The sequence below is a fragment of the Synchiropus splendidus genome, chromosome 1 (assembly GCF_027744825.2).
Source record: "Synchiropus splendidus isolate RoL2022-P1 chromosome 1, RoL_Sspl_1.0, whole genome shotgun sequence".
NCBI lineage: Eukaryota > Metazoa > Chordata > Actinopteri > Syngnathiformes > Callionymidae > Synchiropus > Synchiropus splendidus.
In genome coordinates this window covers 6,410,939-6,426,355 of record NC_071334.1, presented here as the reverse complement: position 1 = coordinate 6,426,355, position 15,417 = coordinate 6,410,939, and the positions used below count along the sequence as shown (strand labels likewise).

The following is a 15,417-nucleotide window of genomic DNA, read 5'->3' as shown; positions in this document are numbered from 1 at the left end:
CCAATGACAAAGTCCTGCAGTATATATATGTCAGGGAGACGGTCTAAAAGGGTGGTAGGGACAGTGGAACAGCCAATGTATTGAGGAGTTGTGTCATTTACAATATTAGCTTTATTGACCACATCTACTGATTTTGAAATGAAATCTTTTTGTTTGTTTGTTTGTTTGTTTAAAATCACCAGAGAGGAAACCGCCTTGTTACTTCTGAAACAACCAAACATATCCGCAAAGGAATTCGTCATCCAGCATGTTTTCCACAAATGCGTTCCGTAAGTATTTGTCACACTTTGTGACAGTCACTTTGGTCCACAGCCCCTCGTCCTCCATCTGCTTCAGCTCCTTCTCCAGGGCCAGCAACTGTACTGCGTCATCGTTTTTGTAGTTTGTCTTGGTGAGGCAAATCAACCCCCCTGGAAGAAAAAAACATTAGTAAGACAGAATCCATGTGTGTGAATGAGAGGGAGCCAACTGGACAGGTGAAGTTACAGGATGCAGAGATAAAGAAGGTGGAGGGTTTGAAGTACTGAGGCTCAACTGTCCAGGGAGAGTGTGAGAAAGAGGTGAAGAAGCGGGTGCAGACAGGATGGAATCATTGGAGAAAAGTGTCAGGTGTGATGTGTGACAAAAGGCTGTCGGCAAGGATGAAAGGGAAAGTGTCCAAAAGGGTGGTGAGGCCAGGAATGTTGGATGGTTTGGAAACAGTGGCACTGAGGGAAAGACAGGAGGCAGAGCTGGAGGTAGCAGAGATGAAGATGCCGAGCTTCTCTCTGGGAGTGAGCAGGATGATGATAGGATCAGAGGGACAGCACATGTGCTCAGGTGTTTAGGAGACCAAGTCAGAGAGGCTGGATGGAGATGGTTTGAACATGTACAGAGGAGAGAGAGAGACAGTACACTGGTAGATGAAGATGTTGAGGTTGGAACTGCCAGGCAGAAGGTGGAGAGGAAGGCCAAAGAGGAGATTGATGGAGGTGGTGAAGGAGGACATGAGGTTTGTAGGTTTGAGAGAAGAGGAAGCAGAGGACAGATGGAGGAAGATGATCCACTGTGGCCACCACTGAAGAGAGAAGCCCAAAGAGAAAGAAGAAAAAGATGCATAAGTAAAGGTGAATAAGTGCAACTGACGTCCAAATCTAACTTTCCTGACTCGTGCATGTGTCTCAGATGTGAAACTCCTCCTCTCAATGATGATGCTGCGCTCTGAAGTTTATTTTTCTAAAGTTCTCCTCAACCTGAATTCTCGCTGAACGAGAGCGAAGCCCAGTGACTCCGCCTCCAGAGCCACTCTGAGCCCGCCCCCAGAGACATGTCTGCCTTGAGTCAGATCGATGATGAAATGTAGGAGTCAAGCTAGTTAGCTCGGGGTTTCGAACATATCACGATCACACAACCACACATTGTGAATGTAGCGCGCCATGTTGGTGCCACACATTAAGATTCTGGCGCAAAGGCAGATCATAGCATCAAGTGTTACTTACCAGGTTTGGTGACTTTGCATAGCTCTCTCAGGACACTAAACGGGACCAGGTGTTTGTTCAACGCTCCGATTAGGACCACCACGTCGAACGAATCTGAAGGGTCACAAAAGACTGAGGATAAATATATACATGGGTGATAGAAAATCCAGCTAAGCAATAATGGTGACATGGTCCCACTGTACCAGCATCCCCGGGTAAAGGATCAGTTCCCAGGTGGGCTTGTTCAAGGGACTGATAATCCCCTGTCTTTTCAGCCTCCTTCAACATCTTCTCACTGTAGTCCACGCCTGAAAACATCCTGAAGCCTCGCTCCTTCATCTAGACGAAACAGCAGTCAGTCCTTTGCTCATACTGTGATCTGCATTCTTCATTCATTTCCAGAGGCTAGAAAATTGTTGTCGAACAAAAAGTATCTTTCAGGAACCAGTATCAGAGTGAAGGCAGCCCTAAAAATAAACACTTTTTCATGATACAAATGTAAATGATTTTGAAATTACTACAGTAATACACATGAAACTTAAGAGTGTCTGTGTCAATGGTTTCAAGCAGGACAGGGACTTCCAAACCTCCTAACTTGCAATAGAAGATGAAGAACTATGCTAGGTTTCTGTGAAGAACTTGGTGTGGCAGGCACAGTCATAAACACGCTGCCTGTGGGGCTGCAGTGCAGATAGATAAAAGTCGGAGGTGAGCGCTGTCTTGGCACTGCACCCACTGCTTCTGATTCTGCTCACCAATGCAGCAAACTGTCCAGGTCCGCAGGCCACGTCCAGAACCCGAGCCTCCGCAGGATTCCCACTGAAGTGGCTGGAAATGAGCTCCGCCACAAGTTTGGGTCCTTGATAGTTCAGAGAGTCGACATTCTGCCGGGGTGCGAGCAGTGAAAATCAGCTGAGGCGCGAAAAGATTTTGTGTCATTAAAAACAAAAGGGTTTACTTTTTCATAGGTCTCCGCCCACGAGTCGTAGAAGTTCACCAGTTGTTCCGGATCACAACCCCGGCTAGCTCTGGCTTTCTCTTTCGCCGCCATGATCTCCTCAGCAGACATGGCCATGCACTGGAAGAGTGACGGCGCACGAGTGGTTGATCACAGGAGAAGCCTGAACTCACGTAGGAACCCTGCCTCAGTTCCAGGGAGGGGTTTCGCAAATAAAAGCTCTGTCTTGATGTTGCTGCCAAAACCATCTCTTTCAACCCTCCCACCAACCCTTCAGGCAGATCTACTGTTAGCAAACGTTTCAACACTAAACTACCTTGAAACGTCTTCAGAACGTCTGGCACATGATGCGGCCTCTGTTCTGATCATCCTGCGTTCATACTGTCGCATTGCTGTTCTCTTTGCTGAGCGAACCACAGTTGTGCTGAAGTGTGTTAATGTTAGAATGACCCCCAAATGTGCGGTTTATTGATGTGTGTGGGTGTGAAATTCAATATATTGTGTGCAGCACTTTCTGCACAGGATTTTCTTTACAGGATGAACAAGTCCCGCTACTTTCCACCAACTGGACCGGACGTCGCAACACGCGTGCAAGTGGGACACTGGTCCTCTATCTAATCCAGGCCAGGCCTTCCGCGTGCAGATCTTCACCACATGAGCCGCCAAAGTTAGTCGGAAAAGTAAGAGCAACTTCGGCGAAATTTTAAGATATTGGTCCAAGACTTTGATTCACATTTAACTTTAAAATGTAACCAATGTGCCTCGCTGCACATTCGCCAAGCCTCCCCAGTTATCTTTGGGCAGTCCTGACGTGACTTCTCGTCGTGGAACCCAGGAGTGCCGGACCCAAATGTGACTGGAGACAGGGAGACTCTGGGCAAGGACGCAATTCTGTTTATTCATAATATTACAAAAACAAGACGGACCAGAAGAAGGAACCAACGGGGAAGAAAACATGAAGGAACAACCGAGAAAAACCTGAAACTGTGAGCCAGAAATCCGGCAAACAGAAACCTCAGCTGAATAAAACATGCTGGCAGAAATAAACAAAAGTAAATGTGGTGGTCACAGCTCAGCCACAATAGACAAAGAAGAGAAAATGCGTGTCGTGGAAAAACAACACTTACTTCAAAGAGTAAAGGGAAGAAAAGATGCGTGGAGGTTCAAAAACACTCATGGTGAAGAACTAGCCAAAGCCTCACGCACCAGAGAAGGCGCCAGAGAACAGAGGGAGAAGTCGACTTCACCAGCGTAGGAGCAGGATCTGACACCACCGACGGAAGCAGAAGCTTGTGAAGGCTCACAGGGGCCACAGATTGGGCTCAGGCAGGGTGTCAAGCCCTGTCAAGCAAATGCAACAGAGCAAACAGGAAATACAACAATATCAAAGCACTAATTCTATTTAACTGTGATTTCGTTCATGTGTACATTTGATTGTGTTTGAACCAGCTGAAGAACGCACAGGCAGAACATTAGCATGTCATGTTCTACATGTTCATTCTGCTCTCCTCAACCTGTTTTCCCTCCCTCTAATGTTTGAAAAGACTCGCTCTTTGATAGATGCACTCAACCCACACCCTACTCTGTATTGAACCAGTTTCAATGCCTCTGGCACTGATCACTCTCCTTTCAAGTTCTACATCTTAAAATGTTGTAAAGCACGAGTTTCTCCAGGGCAGATTACCTTTTCGTGAAACTAAACTTTCAGGAATCTCCTCTCAGATGACCTGTGTTTGGGACATCAGTGTTCAAATGGGATCATCACATTTATTTAAAAAAAAAAAAAAACTTTTATTCCTGAATACATTTTACCTCAAAGCTGAAAGACTGGCCTTTTGTGTCTGTTTAATTGACTCTTATTGTTACACCTTAAGTCACTCAGACCTGGAAATTGGATGTTTTAAATCTATGTTTTATAAAAGACTCTGAGAGCTTCCTCTTCGTACAGTTCCGAGTGGCAGTAACTTCCTGTTGCTGACCCTTTCACCAGAGGAGCAAGCTATGATGAAGACACGAGACACACAGGAAGAGCGGTATTTGACAGAACTGCCAGTGAAAGTGCTGAGCAGAAAGAGAAAACTCACCCCTACTTTTCTAGCGGGTGGGTGAGGCGGGGACCGTCCCCGAGTCATGGCTTCAGCAGCTCAGTATGAAAGGTCAGCCACGCTCCTTTCTGCCGCTGACATTTCAGCCTCACCGCCATCATCCGCCACGTCCGCCGCTCGGCAGACCAGAGGTGGTCCGTGGATTGACGGGTCGACTGGCGCCGCTCCCGTCTTTACTAATGATGATTAATGCCGCCGTGTCTGCGAGATCCCAAACTGCAGAGGCATGAAATGAACTTTAATTAGACGGTTTGTACAGTTGAGTTGTTTTGTTTTGCTGACTCCAGTGTTAAGAGAGATAAACACGCCGAGCGTTACAAAGTGCCCCATCTGCATCCTAATGTCGCGAGGGGGCTGTCACGCCTTTGCGTACCTGTGTGGCCCAGCTACAGCCGCCGTGACAGCGGCACTGAAGAAGTGTTAGCGGAAGTAGTCACGATACCTAGTTATGGCTAGTGATGGCTCCATTCAAGTTCAGGCGAAGACATGAGCTACATTGTTAGCCTCAGCACGTGAAGCGCTTTGAAAGCTTGTTACATCCCAGCTGGGAACAAAAGGTTGGGAAAAAGTGGTTGAAAATATAAAGGCTTTTAGTTGTGTAAACCAAAGGTTTGACACAATAAAACAAACAAAATAGTAACAATAAAAAAGGTCTAAACAATACAATAATAGAGTTGCTAATGCAACACAAACAACAGAATCACAATGTAAAGGGCTAACTGTTAGCACACAGCAGTCGCCACGAGGAGTTCTCAAGTTGGGCTCAAAACATCAGGTGGCTGGTTGGAGGTCAAAAACCACAGGTGGAATGGTTCAGCGTAACAGGTCCAGGCCTTAGCAAAGACGATCAAAGATGGCGGCGCGGACACACGCAGCGGCTTCTCTCAGTCCCAGTAGACCAGCGTCTTCATGTTCAGATATTTCATCCATGCTATATGTCTTGTACTGTAACATATTTGACAATAAAGTTACCTACCTAAAAGGAAAAAGACTCTTCGACACATGTGACATCCAAGAACAAGAAAGTGCGTACCTGTGCTGCTAGGCTACAGCCATAATGATAGCGGTGCTGGTTGTTGTAATAGTAGAAGTAGTGGCACCGTAGAAGTGTTAGTGGAAGTAGTCATTACACTTAGTTATTTCCAGTGATGGGTAGATTAAAGTTCAGGCAAAGACATGAGCTACATTGTTAGCTTCAGCATGTGAAGCGGTTTGAAAGCGTTTGATAAACTTGTGTCATCCCGACTGGGAATTTACACAATAAAACAAACAAAATACTGACAATAACAAAGGTCTAAACAATACAGTAATGCAACTAACAGTGACCCACACAAACAACAGAATCACAAGTGTGTAAAGGGCTAACAAAAGGGCTAACTGTTAGCACAGTGCAGTCGCCATGAGGAGTTCTCAAGTTGTGGCTTTTAAGGGCTCCAACATCAGGGGGCTTCCCGACTCTTCGCTTCCCACTTCGATGCTCTTCAATATATGCTACATCTAAGAACATAAATAACATGTTTGCTAGCATTGTGATGTCAACACGCTTGTTTGTGTGTTCAATAAAAATCCTGACAATAGTGTTGCAAAAGCAACGCGCCATGAACAAACTCCTGAATTCTTTGTTTACATTGTTGTTGTATGTATTTCACCCCAGACATCAACGGCGACTTGCAACAGACGGATTCTTTTTGCGTGAAATAAAAAGGTGAACGAATCAGATGTCAGCGAAAATGGCCGAATGGCTGAGAGAAAAATGTAGCGACACCAGTCCAGATGTGAGCCACAGACAAATTTGCCTCCTGCACGTGTGAAAACCTTTGTGTTGCTGAAGTCCGGACATCTCACCATTCGTGGTCCAGTGGAGGAATGAAATCAGACGGCGCTGTCCAACCTTCGCTGAAGCCTAGGAGCCTTATATCCTGGCGCCAGTTTGGCCATGACTGACGGCGATTTAAAACCCAAGTCAAACACTTGGGACACTTTTCACTGTTGCTTCTGTGTGCCGAGCCCATCCTTTATTCAAAGCCACATAAAGCCGCATCATTTATTGCCGGCTGCCTCCCAGCGCACGTACATCAGGCTTTATGGCCTCGTAAGATTAGACTGAAATATTCACGAGCCCCTCCCACGTCTTAAAACACACTCCGTGCTTCGCCTTCAATGAAGCCATAATTCACAACATGATACATACAAGGCATCATTTTTTTTAAATCGACTTGACGACTCAGCATGATTCAGCCAATAAAAAGGGACACTGACTCAGACCCTGAACAAAGATGGCGTCGCAGTGCAGGAGTCAAGAGGAGAATACCAATGTTTTAAGAACAGGCCAGTCAGTCGCTGATTCAATGGAGGTGAATCGGCGAGGATTGAATGAGTCCGGAAAGAGTTTTCAATCTGGAAATAAAGATAAGCCTCAGAATTAAGTCACTCATAACGTTACTCAATTTATTTGAATAAAACATTTTAAGTTCAATTTTTTCCCCTGTTTTGAATCCAGGAAAGAAGAAGCTGGACACACAAGCATAACAGTGACATGACAGCGAGCTGGTTACTCTCATACATATTTATCAGCATCTAACCAGTGATCTCTCCCCAGAGGAAGCCGACAGGACCTGGGAAGAGCGTCAGCCCTTGTATTTCAGAAGGTTCTGCGCTGGGCTTTATGTGAGGAGAGGTGCATCGTGGGACGACGGTGTTGATCGTGGCGGCTGACCTGCCCGGAGCTCAGCTGGACGTGTGATTTACACAGCACTGACTGGTTAATGTTTCAAGGCAGCGAGTTAATCTGTGATTTAATGGCAGTAACTGGGGTTGAAGAACTTGCTGATGGAGGGTCCTCCAGGTCGGCTGCTTCAGGAGGGGAGTCGTGAAATGCAGAGTGTGGATACTCCAACACTGGAGGGGTGGGATCATAGGAAACAGTTTGTCTGTTGGTGTTTCACTTTTTTAAGCACTGCCTGACCCGACACTGAGACCCGCACGAGACTCTATCCAAACCCAGGTTATAGCCAGGCTGTTACACAGCGCTGTCCACTGTCTGTTCTTATGGTCCCCACCAAGGAGGTCGTGTCAAAATAAGTTGAAAAGTGATGGACGGATTTGGATAAAACTTTCGGGAAATACATGAACTGGGACAAGGAACATTCATGAGTGATCCAGATCACCATCTGGGTCCAAGATTTCTTTTAAGCCAGTTAACATTGGGAGAAACACAAGCGACTTCATCCGAGCTGGAGAGCTGCACTTTGTCTCGGGAAACTTTCAGTGGGTGGTGAGCTTCTTGCCTCAAGCAACTCGCCGCTAGATGCCGGAAACTCCCTGAACACTGAGTTCTGCAGCTGGGAGCTGCAGGAAAATGGTGCTTGGGAACAGGAGCGCAGCGTAGCAGTCCGGGACTCGCAATGTGTGCGGATGAGTGCAGGAGTTCCTGGTCCACTGACCACACTGATGCACAAGGCACGATAACGACAACAACAAACATGGAGGAATCATCCCTGAACAAAAGCAAACAAAAGCATCTGTTTGCTTTTGTTCAGGGAGGTTTTTCACTACACAATGACCAGGGTTTCCACGACTCTGGATGGACTTGAAATTCTTATACCATTGAAATTCTTACACAAATATTTTAAGACAGTAAAAGCGCTTTATTTTAAATAAGGTGATATAAAAACTTGAATATAGCCACCATCGTGATTTATTGTGCTATTGTCAAACTGATGCATAATAAACAATATTTTGTTGTTTAAATATATATATAAATTGTTGTTTAAATGTATATATATACATATATATGAATATATATATGTATATATATATATATATATAATCTATCTGCAAGAGTGTGGTTTATGAAGTAAATACGACCGAAAAGAGAAGTACAGCCACTGGTTTCTGGAGCTCAATAGAAAATACTGTCCAAATTCCCAGGACGCTTATCTAAGACACACAGGCGAAGACAAAGTGCAGCTTTATCTCTCCTGGGGAGTAATTAGAGGTCGGCCTGGTCGATCCAAGGGCCCTGTGACAACTTCCCAACCAACACTCTGCGGCTGCAGACCAGTGCTGGGATGCTGTTGAATGAGTCGCCCAAATATTTTACAGGGAATTAGACGGAAGCCGGAGCGCGCGGGGCAGACCCATTTTCCTCGGTCCAGCAGGCTGGTCTTTGTGGCTATGACTCCCTGAGTCAGGCCCAGTTCAGGAGGGAAGGAGTGAGTCAATGTCCCCCGGAGACAGCCGGGTCAATAAATCCTCGCATCCTTCACGTGCCGGAGCTAAATCCTGAGGTGAATACCTCATGAGTCTCATGGTCGGCTCGGCCCAAAAAGTGAGGATTCGCTAGAGATAGGGAGGTCGGGTCCCAGCGAGATGCGTCAGAGTCAGCAAAATGAAGACACCTCTGACGTCTGATGATGATGCGGATGATTCTCTGCTCCTGAATAATAAGCTTTGCTGCTTTATAGTAGAGAACTAGAAACTACTAGACAGCTCAGCGAGTGGTAGCTTCCCTGCTCAGGAGGCTAACCCAGCCATTTAGCCCATGGATGCTGGGTCTCGGGTCACCCTCGACATATTGAGGCTTTAGCTCATTCTCGGCACATTTTTGTTTATTCATGTTTAGCAGGGCCGTCGCAACAAAGCAGGCAGACCAGGCAGCAGCCTCGGCCCCTGAACTAGACAACCGCTGGTTATGAATTGAATGCAACGTTAAATCGTGTGCGCAACTTTATATACTGTCAGAAAAGTGCAACAACGCAATCGGAACCCCCCCAAAAAAAACAGGCAAAGTGTGCAGAATCTTTGTTTCAAATCAATGGTGTGACATGACAGTATTCATTCTTCAAATATAAAAATGAGCTCCGCGAGGAGCCACTGTTGAAAGTCTGGCAACCCACACCACCATTCGCAGAGACGCAGCAGTGCCTGGCAACCCACCATTTCAGCAGGAGTCAAAACTAATAGTACTGGATCAGCAATGTTTAGATCGCTCACGTAGGTAGACCACGTTCCTGGTTGTTGTTGCTTATGAAGCGGGAGCTGCTCCGTCGTCATGGTGACGCTTCAAGTGTCATTCTCAGTCTGCATACAGTGTTGGGCTTTGATAGTTCAAGGTCTCAGTTAAGTGTTCAGCCAAACTATCTGCAGCCTTGTGCTGACATCATTAGCCTACAGTTACAGTGGCTTGTCAGACGTCTGCCACAAGGACAACAATTCATTTGTTGTCTACTTGGTTTTGCACTTGCATGTTTAGTCTGAAGTGCTAAAACAAAGGAAAACGTTTTTTTAATATTGTTTTTTAAAAGCTATTTACATTGTCTCAAACTTTATTCCAGACTATTCCCGAGAAAAAAAAGGTGAAACATTTAAGAACCACATTTGATGTTCAGTATTCAGTCCGACGTTTCATCTACGTCTATGACGTCTACGTCCACAAATTTAATTTCACTGCATCGCTGATACTATAATATCAGCGGAGTAGAGACAATGTGGACGTGTTCCAGATCTACTTTTCATCCTGTTCAACAACAAAACATTGTTGACTTCGGTTTAGACTCTCTGCTAAGCTTTTCTATCTTGCCTGGGCCCCAAATTCCATGAAATGGCCCCCATCACTAGTACTGTTTTTTGTGCTTAGGTGTACAATAATTGTGTTTGATACAATGATCTTGCGTCACCAACCTGGCAACACTTCATCTAAGTATGTTATATGGAGCTGAATCAGGGTGAAATTGAAAATATTTACTCTCATATTTCATTAACAATTGTATGTAACAGAAAAGAAATGTTATTATTATGTTATTACTGTTTGTCAACATTAGTGTCACAACCTTTTACGTGTTTTGTTTTCACAACTCTGCTTAAAACTGAGCGTAATGAGAAGGTTTGAAGTGACATTACTCAGCTCTAGTAATTGAAATAGCCTGCGATTACATGTCAAACAGTGAACTACTGCTCTCCATCTCTGCTTCATAGAGATGTTGCATGGAAGGGTCAAAGATGTGGTGTCATTCCAGACAAAGAGAAAATGGAATTATCTCCGTCCTCTGAAGCCACAAGTGGCCGACTTTGTAGAAACGCTACTTTAAAAAATCAGCTCCATACAGAGATAAAAAAAAAGCTTCGTGTTTCCTACGAGCGGAGTCAAAGGTGACATGTTTAATATTTCTCGTGCAGCCAGAGAAAGAGCCGGAACCTTCAAGGCTGTGACAACAGCCGTTCACCAAACATCATTAAAAACCGTGCCGAAAAGCAGGCGCTGAATAATAACTCCATTTCCCGGAGCTGCGACCTTCACGATCAAACATGTCAATACGCTACAGAGAGTCAACGCGAGGCTGCGTGGGAAAATGACCAGGACCGTAATGAGCCGACAGACGGGTGAGCGGTCAGAAAGAGGCGTCAGACAGGTTTTCATTAGATTGTTTTGTGGCGGGGTTTATAATTAATCCTTCTGAGACCGGCGCCCGGCGCCGTCCTGACCGCCGGAGAGCCCGGCCTCCGCCGGCTGAATGCAGATGCCAGGCTTACCATGCTGCCGGGGTCCGGCGCTGCCTTCACACGCAGTTTGGAAGGGACACGTCCTGGACTGGACGCTGGACTCGGAGAGGATTGGGGCGCAGGGAAACGCTGGTGTGACAGAATAAGTGCTGATCCTGTGGATGTGGAAGGTCAGCGGTGGAGACAGAGGCTTGTCAAGCCAGTTGCCCTCCTGTCAGAGCGGCTGAATCTTCAGGGATGCAGACTGACAAAGACGTTCGGGAGTGACGTGTGACTCCATCCAGAGAGGAGGGAAGTAGCTGTTACATCTGTACATTACATCCTCAGCATGTCTGCTCATCTGAGCTCCACATGGAGAAATAAATGAGGACGTCGGTTCACAGACACACGAAGGAAGAACCTCAACGCCGGCTCACAGGCTGAAGTGGTTCGCTGAGTCGCACAGGGAGGTGGAGCTGACATCACGCTGACGTCGGATCCTGATGCAGGCGATGGGACGCGTATCTCAATAGTGGTGATGGGAAGGTGAGGCTTCATGAAACAGATGATTTACAGAGGCCACCAGAGGGCAGTGTCTGCTGCAAAATGCTTGGACTTGAACAGCTCATTCAGTGAAAGCTGCTAGTGGCCACACACAAAACACAAACGTATGCAAGTGCTTAATGACTATATATCGATACAGTGCACTTAAAGTGTTGATACACAATTGTGCCAGAGTGTCGCAGTATTTCAGTGTATCGATATTTTACGTTCAATGTTGAAAACATTTTCCTCAGATAACAAAATATTTCACCATTAATGCCGCTACTAAGGCAGTGCATTTTTTTGGTTGTTTTTTGTTTCCATTTGCTTGATTACTTTTTCTTAGATATTCACATTTTTTTGTTTGTTTGTTTTCAGATAAATGCAGTGAAATCATCTGCATGATTTTTTAAATACTTTTTGTTTGTATGTTTTTGTCTTTTTAAATGTATTGAGTAAAATTTTTGTCTTTATATTTTACTGCATTTTTATGTCATGTTTTTAAATTTTAAATTTTTTAAATTGTAATTTAAGTCTTGACTTGTTTTTGTTAATGAATTTTTTTATGATTTATTTTATCTAGTTCTACTTTTTCTAGAGCTCCCGATCAACACTCGAAAAAAGCCCTAAATACGTCTTAATTCAAAACTAGTATGAGTTTAAAAAAGACAAAAACAAAGACAAAAAGACCAAGCAAGACTCGGAAGAAAAACCCTGATCCGGACAGTGAAAACAACATGGCTGAACGGGATGAGTGCAACATGGAACCTGGATGTGGGGAGGTGGTGAGCGACATGCTTCACTCCGGTTTGAACTACATTAGCAAAGAAATTCAGACGTTTAAATCAAATTCAAAGATGTTTCAAAACGGAAATGCGGACAGAAGTCGAAACCTTCAAGTGTGACATAAATGGAAAACTGGACGAAACTTCCAGAGAGCTGACAAACCAAAAGGCTAGACTCGAGGAAGCAGAGCAGAGAATCGCGGAAACAGAAAGCTGGAACTCGGACGTGGAAGAGATGCTCCTCCACACTTTAAAATGGCAAAAGATTTTGCAAGAGCAGCTGGCGGACCAAGAGGGGAGAAACAGGCGACACAATATACGGATGTTTGGATTGAAAGAAGGAACCGAGGGAAACGTGATGCCGCAATTCATTGAGAACTTTTTACGTGCACACAGAGCTCTTGCTCCAAGACCGACCGACCGATGATAAACCTCCAAGGTCTGCTGTGGTGAACTTTCTACAATGTAAAACAAAAGAAATGATCCTGAAGACTGAGGCTTGGAAGTGAAAAAGTTATGCACCAAAGTGTTTTTTGACCACGATTACGCATCTGACGTGGTCCAGAGGAGTTCGACTTTTTCATTGATTTTTTTTTCTCCAGTTATTTCTTCAGAGGTGGGTTACAACAAAAGTCCTGCCTCTGACTCTCTCCGGAGGGCAGGTCTTCACACCTCTATTGGACTTTATTGGATTGACAGCAGTGAGGGGGCGGGACATATGGCAGTCGAGTTTGGTCACCATATCACCATCCAGTCATTTTGAAGGATTCGGTTAAAATGAGCTGGTGTTTTCATAGTATCGCAAGACATATTTGTGTGAGAGCGTTTGAAAAAAATGGCCTCTGGTTTTTGGTAAGCTAAAATGTTTCTCTTTGTTTTTGCCGTGGGGCACTTGTTTTTAGTTGAAGATTTTCCAAAAGCTTCCCCCTCATCCATGATGGTATTCCCTGTTATTTTCCAGTGGATGTTCATCTGGCTGGGGTCTTTGCCTCCCCGAGCTCCCTCCCCCTGCTCCCCTCCTCCTCCCCCTCCTCCTCCACTCTCTGAGACTTCCTGGACTGACTTCTTCAACTCTGGTTCTTATGTGCTGCTGGAGAAAACCGGACTCTCAGCAGCCTCCTGAATCCAGTGAAGCAACCTATCACGCGGCTCCCTGGGGTGCCGGCGGTGGAGGAATGAAAATAAGCTTCTGTTCCCCTCTAAACCTCATTAGAGGCGAACAACACAAGCCAGGTTCTACCTGCCTCACTGTATCGAACGTGGGCCGCACCTTCCCCTCCTGATGGTGCGCCGGCCCTCACACACACCTCAAACTTTAATCACCCAACTGTGTAGAAGGCTGTGTTTAATACCTGCAGCCTCCACCCTCCCGGACCTTCCCACACGGCTCCACCAGCCCACTGCTTTCATGCTCCTCTCTGCTTAATGTGATCACACCTGCAAAGGTCAGAGAGAGAAAGCAGCGCAGGATAAATGAAACATTTCACAGGCACAGACGGGAATACAGACGAGATGGAGAGGAAACGATCTTCCTCGGGTGATTGAAATATGTATTTTAGGCCAAGATATGAGACCGAGGTGAACATCGGATCGGGTGAATTTGAGGCTCGGAGAGGAACCTACACACTGTTAACAAAGAAACTCCCCTGTTGGTCACCTCTGCATCTGACGCTCACAAACTCACAGGACACAGATGGATGGGTGGATGGATGGATGGATGATGGGTGGATGGATGGATGGATGATGGGTGGATGGATGGATGGATGGATGGATGGATGATGGGTGGATGGATGGATGGATGGATGATGGGTGGATGGATGGATGATGGGTGGATGGATGGATGATGGATGGATGATGGGTGGATGGATTGATGGATGGGTGGATGGATGGATGATGGGTGGATGGATGGATGGATAGATGGATGGATGAGGGATAAATGGATGAATGATGAATGGATGTATGAGGGGATGATAGATGGATATGTGATGGATGGCTGGATGGATGATGGATGGATGGATGAGGGGATGATAAATGGATATGTAACATCGGCTCGGGTGAATTTGAGGCTCAGAGAGGAACCTACACGCTGTTGACAAAGAAACTCTCCTGTCGGTCACCTCTGCATCTGACGCACACAAACTCACAGGACACAGATGGATGGGTGGATGGATGGATGGATGGATGGATGGACGGATGGATGAGGGATAAATGGATGGATGATGAATGGATGGATGAGGGGATGGATAGATGGATATGTGATGGATGGATGGATGTGTAAATGATGGATGGATGGATGAGTGGGTAGATGGATTAATGGAGGGATAAATGGATGGATGAGGGGATGTATAGATGGATGAATCGGTGGAGGGCTAGCTGGGTGGATGATGGATGGATGATGCGGAAGCAACAGATACTTTATTGATGAGTGGCTGGATGGAGGGAGGGATAGATGGATGGATGAGGGGATGATAGATGATGGATGAAAGATGGATGGATGAGTAAATGATGGATGGATGAGGGGATGATAGATGGATGAATCGGTGGAGGGCTAGATAGATGGATGATGGATGGATGATGCGGAAGCAACAGATAGTTTATCGATGAGTGGCTGGATGGATGGAGGGATAGATGGATGGATGAGGGGATGAAAGATGGATGGATGAGTAAATGGATGGATGGATGAGGGGATGGATAGATGGATAAATGGGTGGAGGGCTAGATAGATGGATGGTGGATGGATGGAGACAAGCCGGTAACCAATGTGGTGTCATCCAGTGATTGTGTCCATCTTCAGCCAGAGGCAGTTTAATAAGGAGAGTGGTGCCTCCGTGTAATCGCTCTTCTCCTGTGGACGTGTCACCAGGAGCGAGTGGATCTGCTCCGGCTCCACTCCACTTTTCTTTGTGCCTCCCGCTGATAAAGGCAGACTCATACCTGCTAAACATCAGCCGATAATAAATGGGCCTCCCTCGGGACCTTTGTGAGAAGGTGGAGGTGAAGCCTGCGACGTCGTGAAGGCTGGAGAAAAGAGCGCACAGGAGAGAACACTCTCGCCAGCCCTTGTCCTGCACCTAAACCGGCGTTTAGAG

The 15,417-nt window shown here is 45.9% G+C and overlaps 1 protein-coding gene across 1 annotated transcript; it reads right to left on the bottom strand.

Moving 5' to 3' along the window:
* Window positions 1-154: 154 nt before the first annotated feature.
* On the bottom strand, window positions 155-2,542 carry LOC128752434 (methyltransferase-like protein 27). Its single transcript, XM_053853636.1, has 5 exons — window positions 2,416-2,542; window positions 2,213-2,341; window positions 1,661-1,796; window positions 1,479-1,571; window positions 155-410 (listed from the first exon to the last, which is right to left on the bottom strand). The coding sequence occupies exons 1-5, from the start codon at window positions 2,530-2,532 to the stop codon at window positions 199-201; spliced, it is 687 nt and encodes a 228-aa protein (XP_053709611.1). The 5' UTR covers window positions 2,533-2,542; the 3' UTR covers window positions 155-198.
* Between the last annotated feature and the right edge of the window lie 12,875 nt (window positions 2,543-15,417).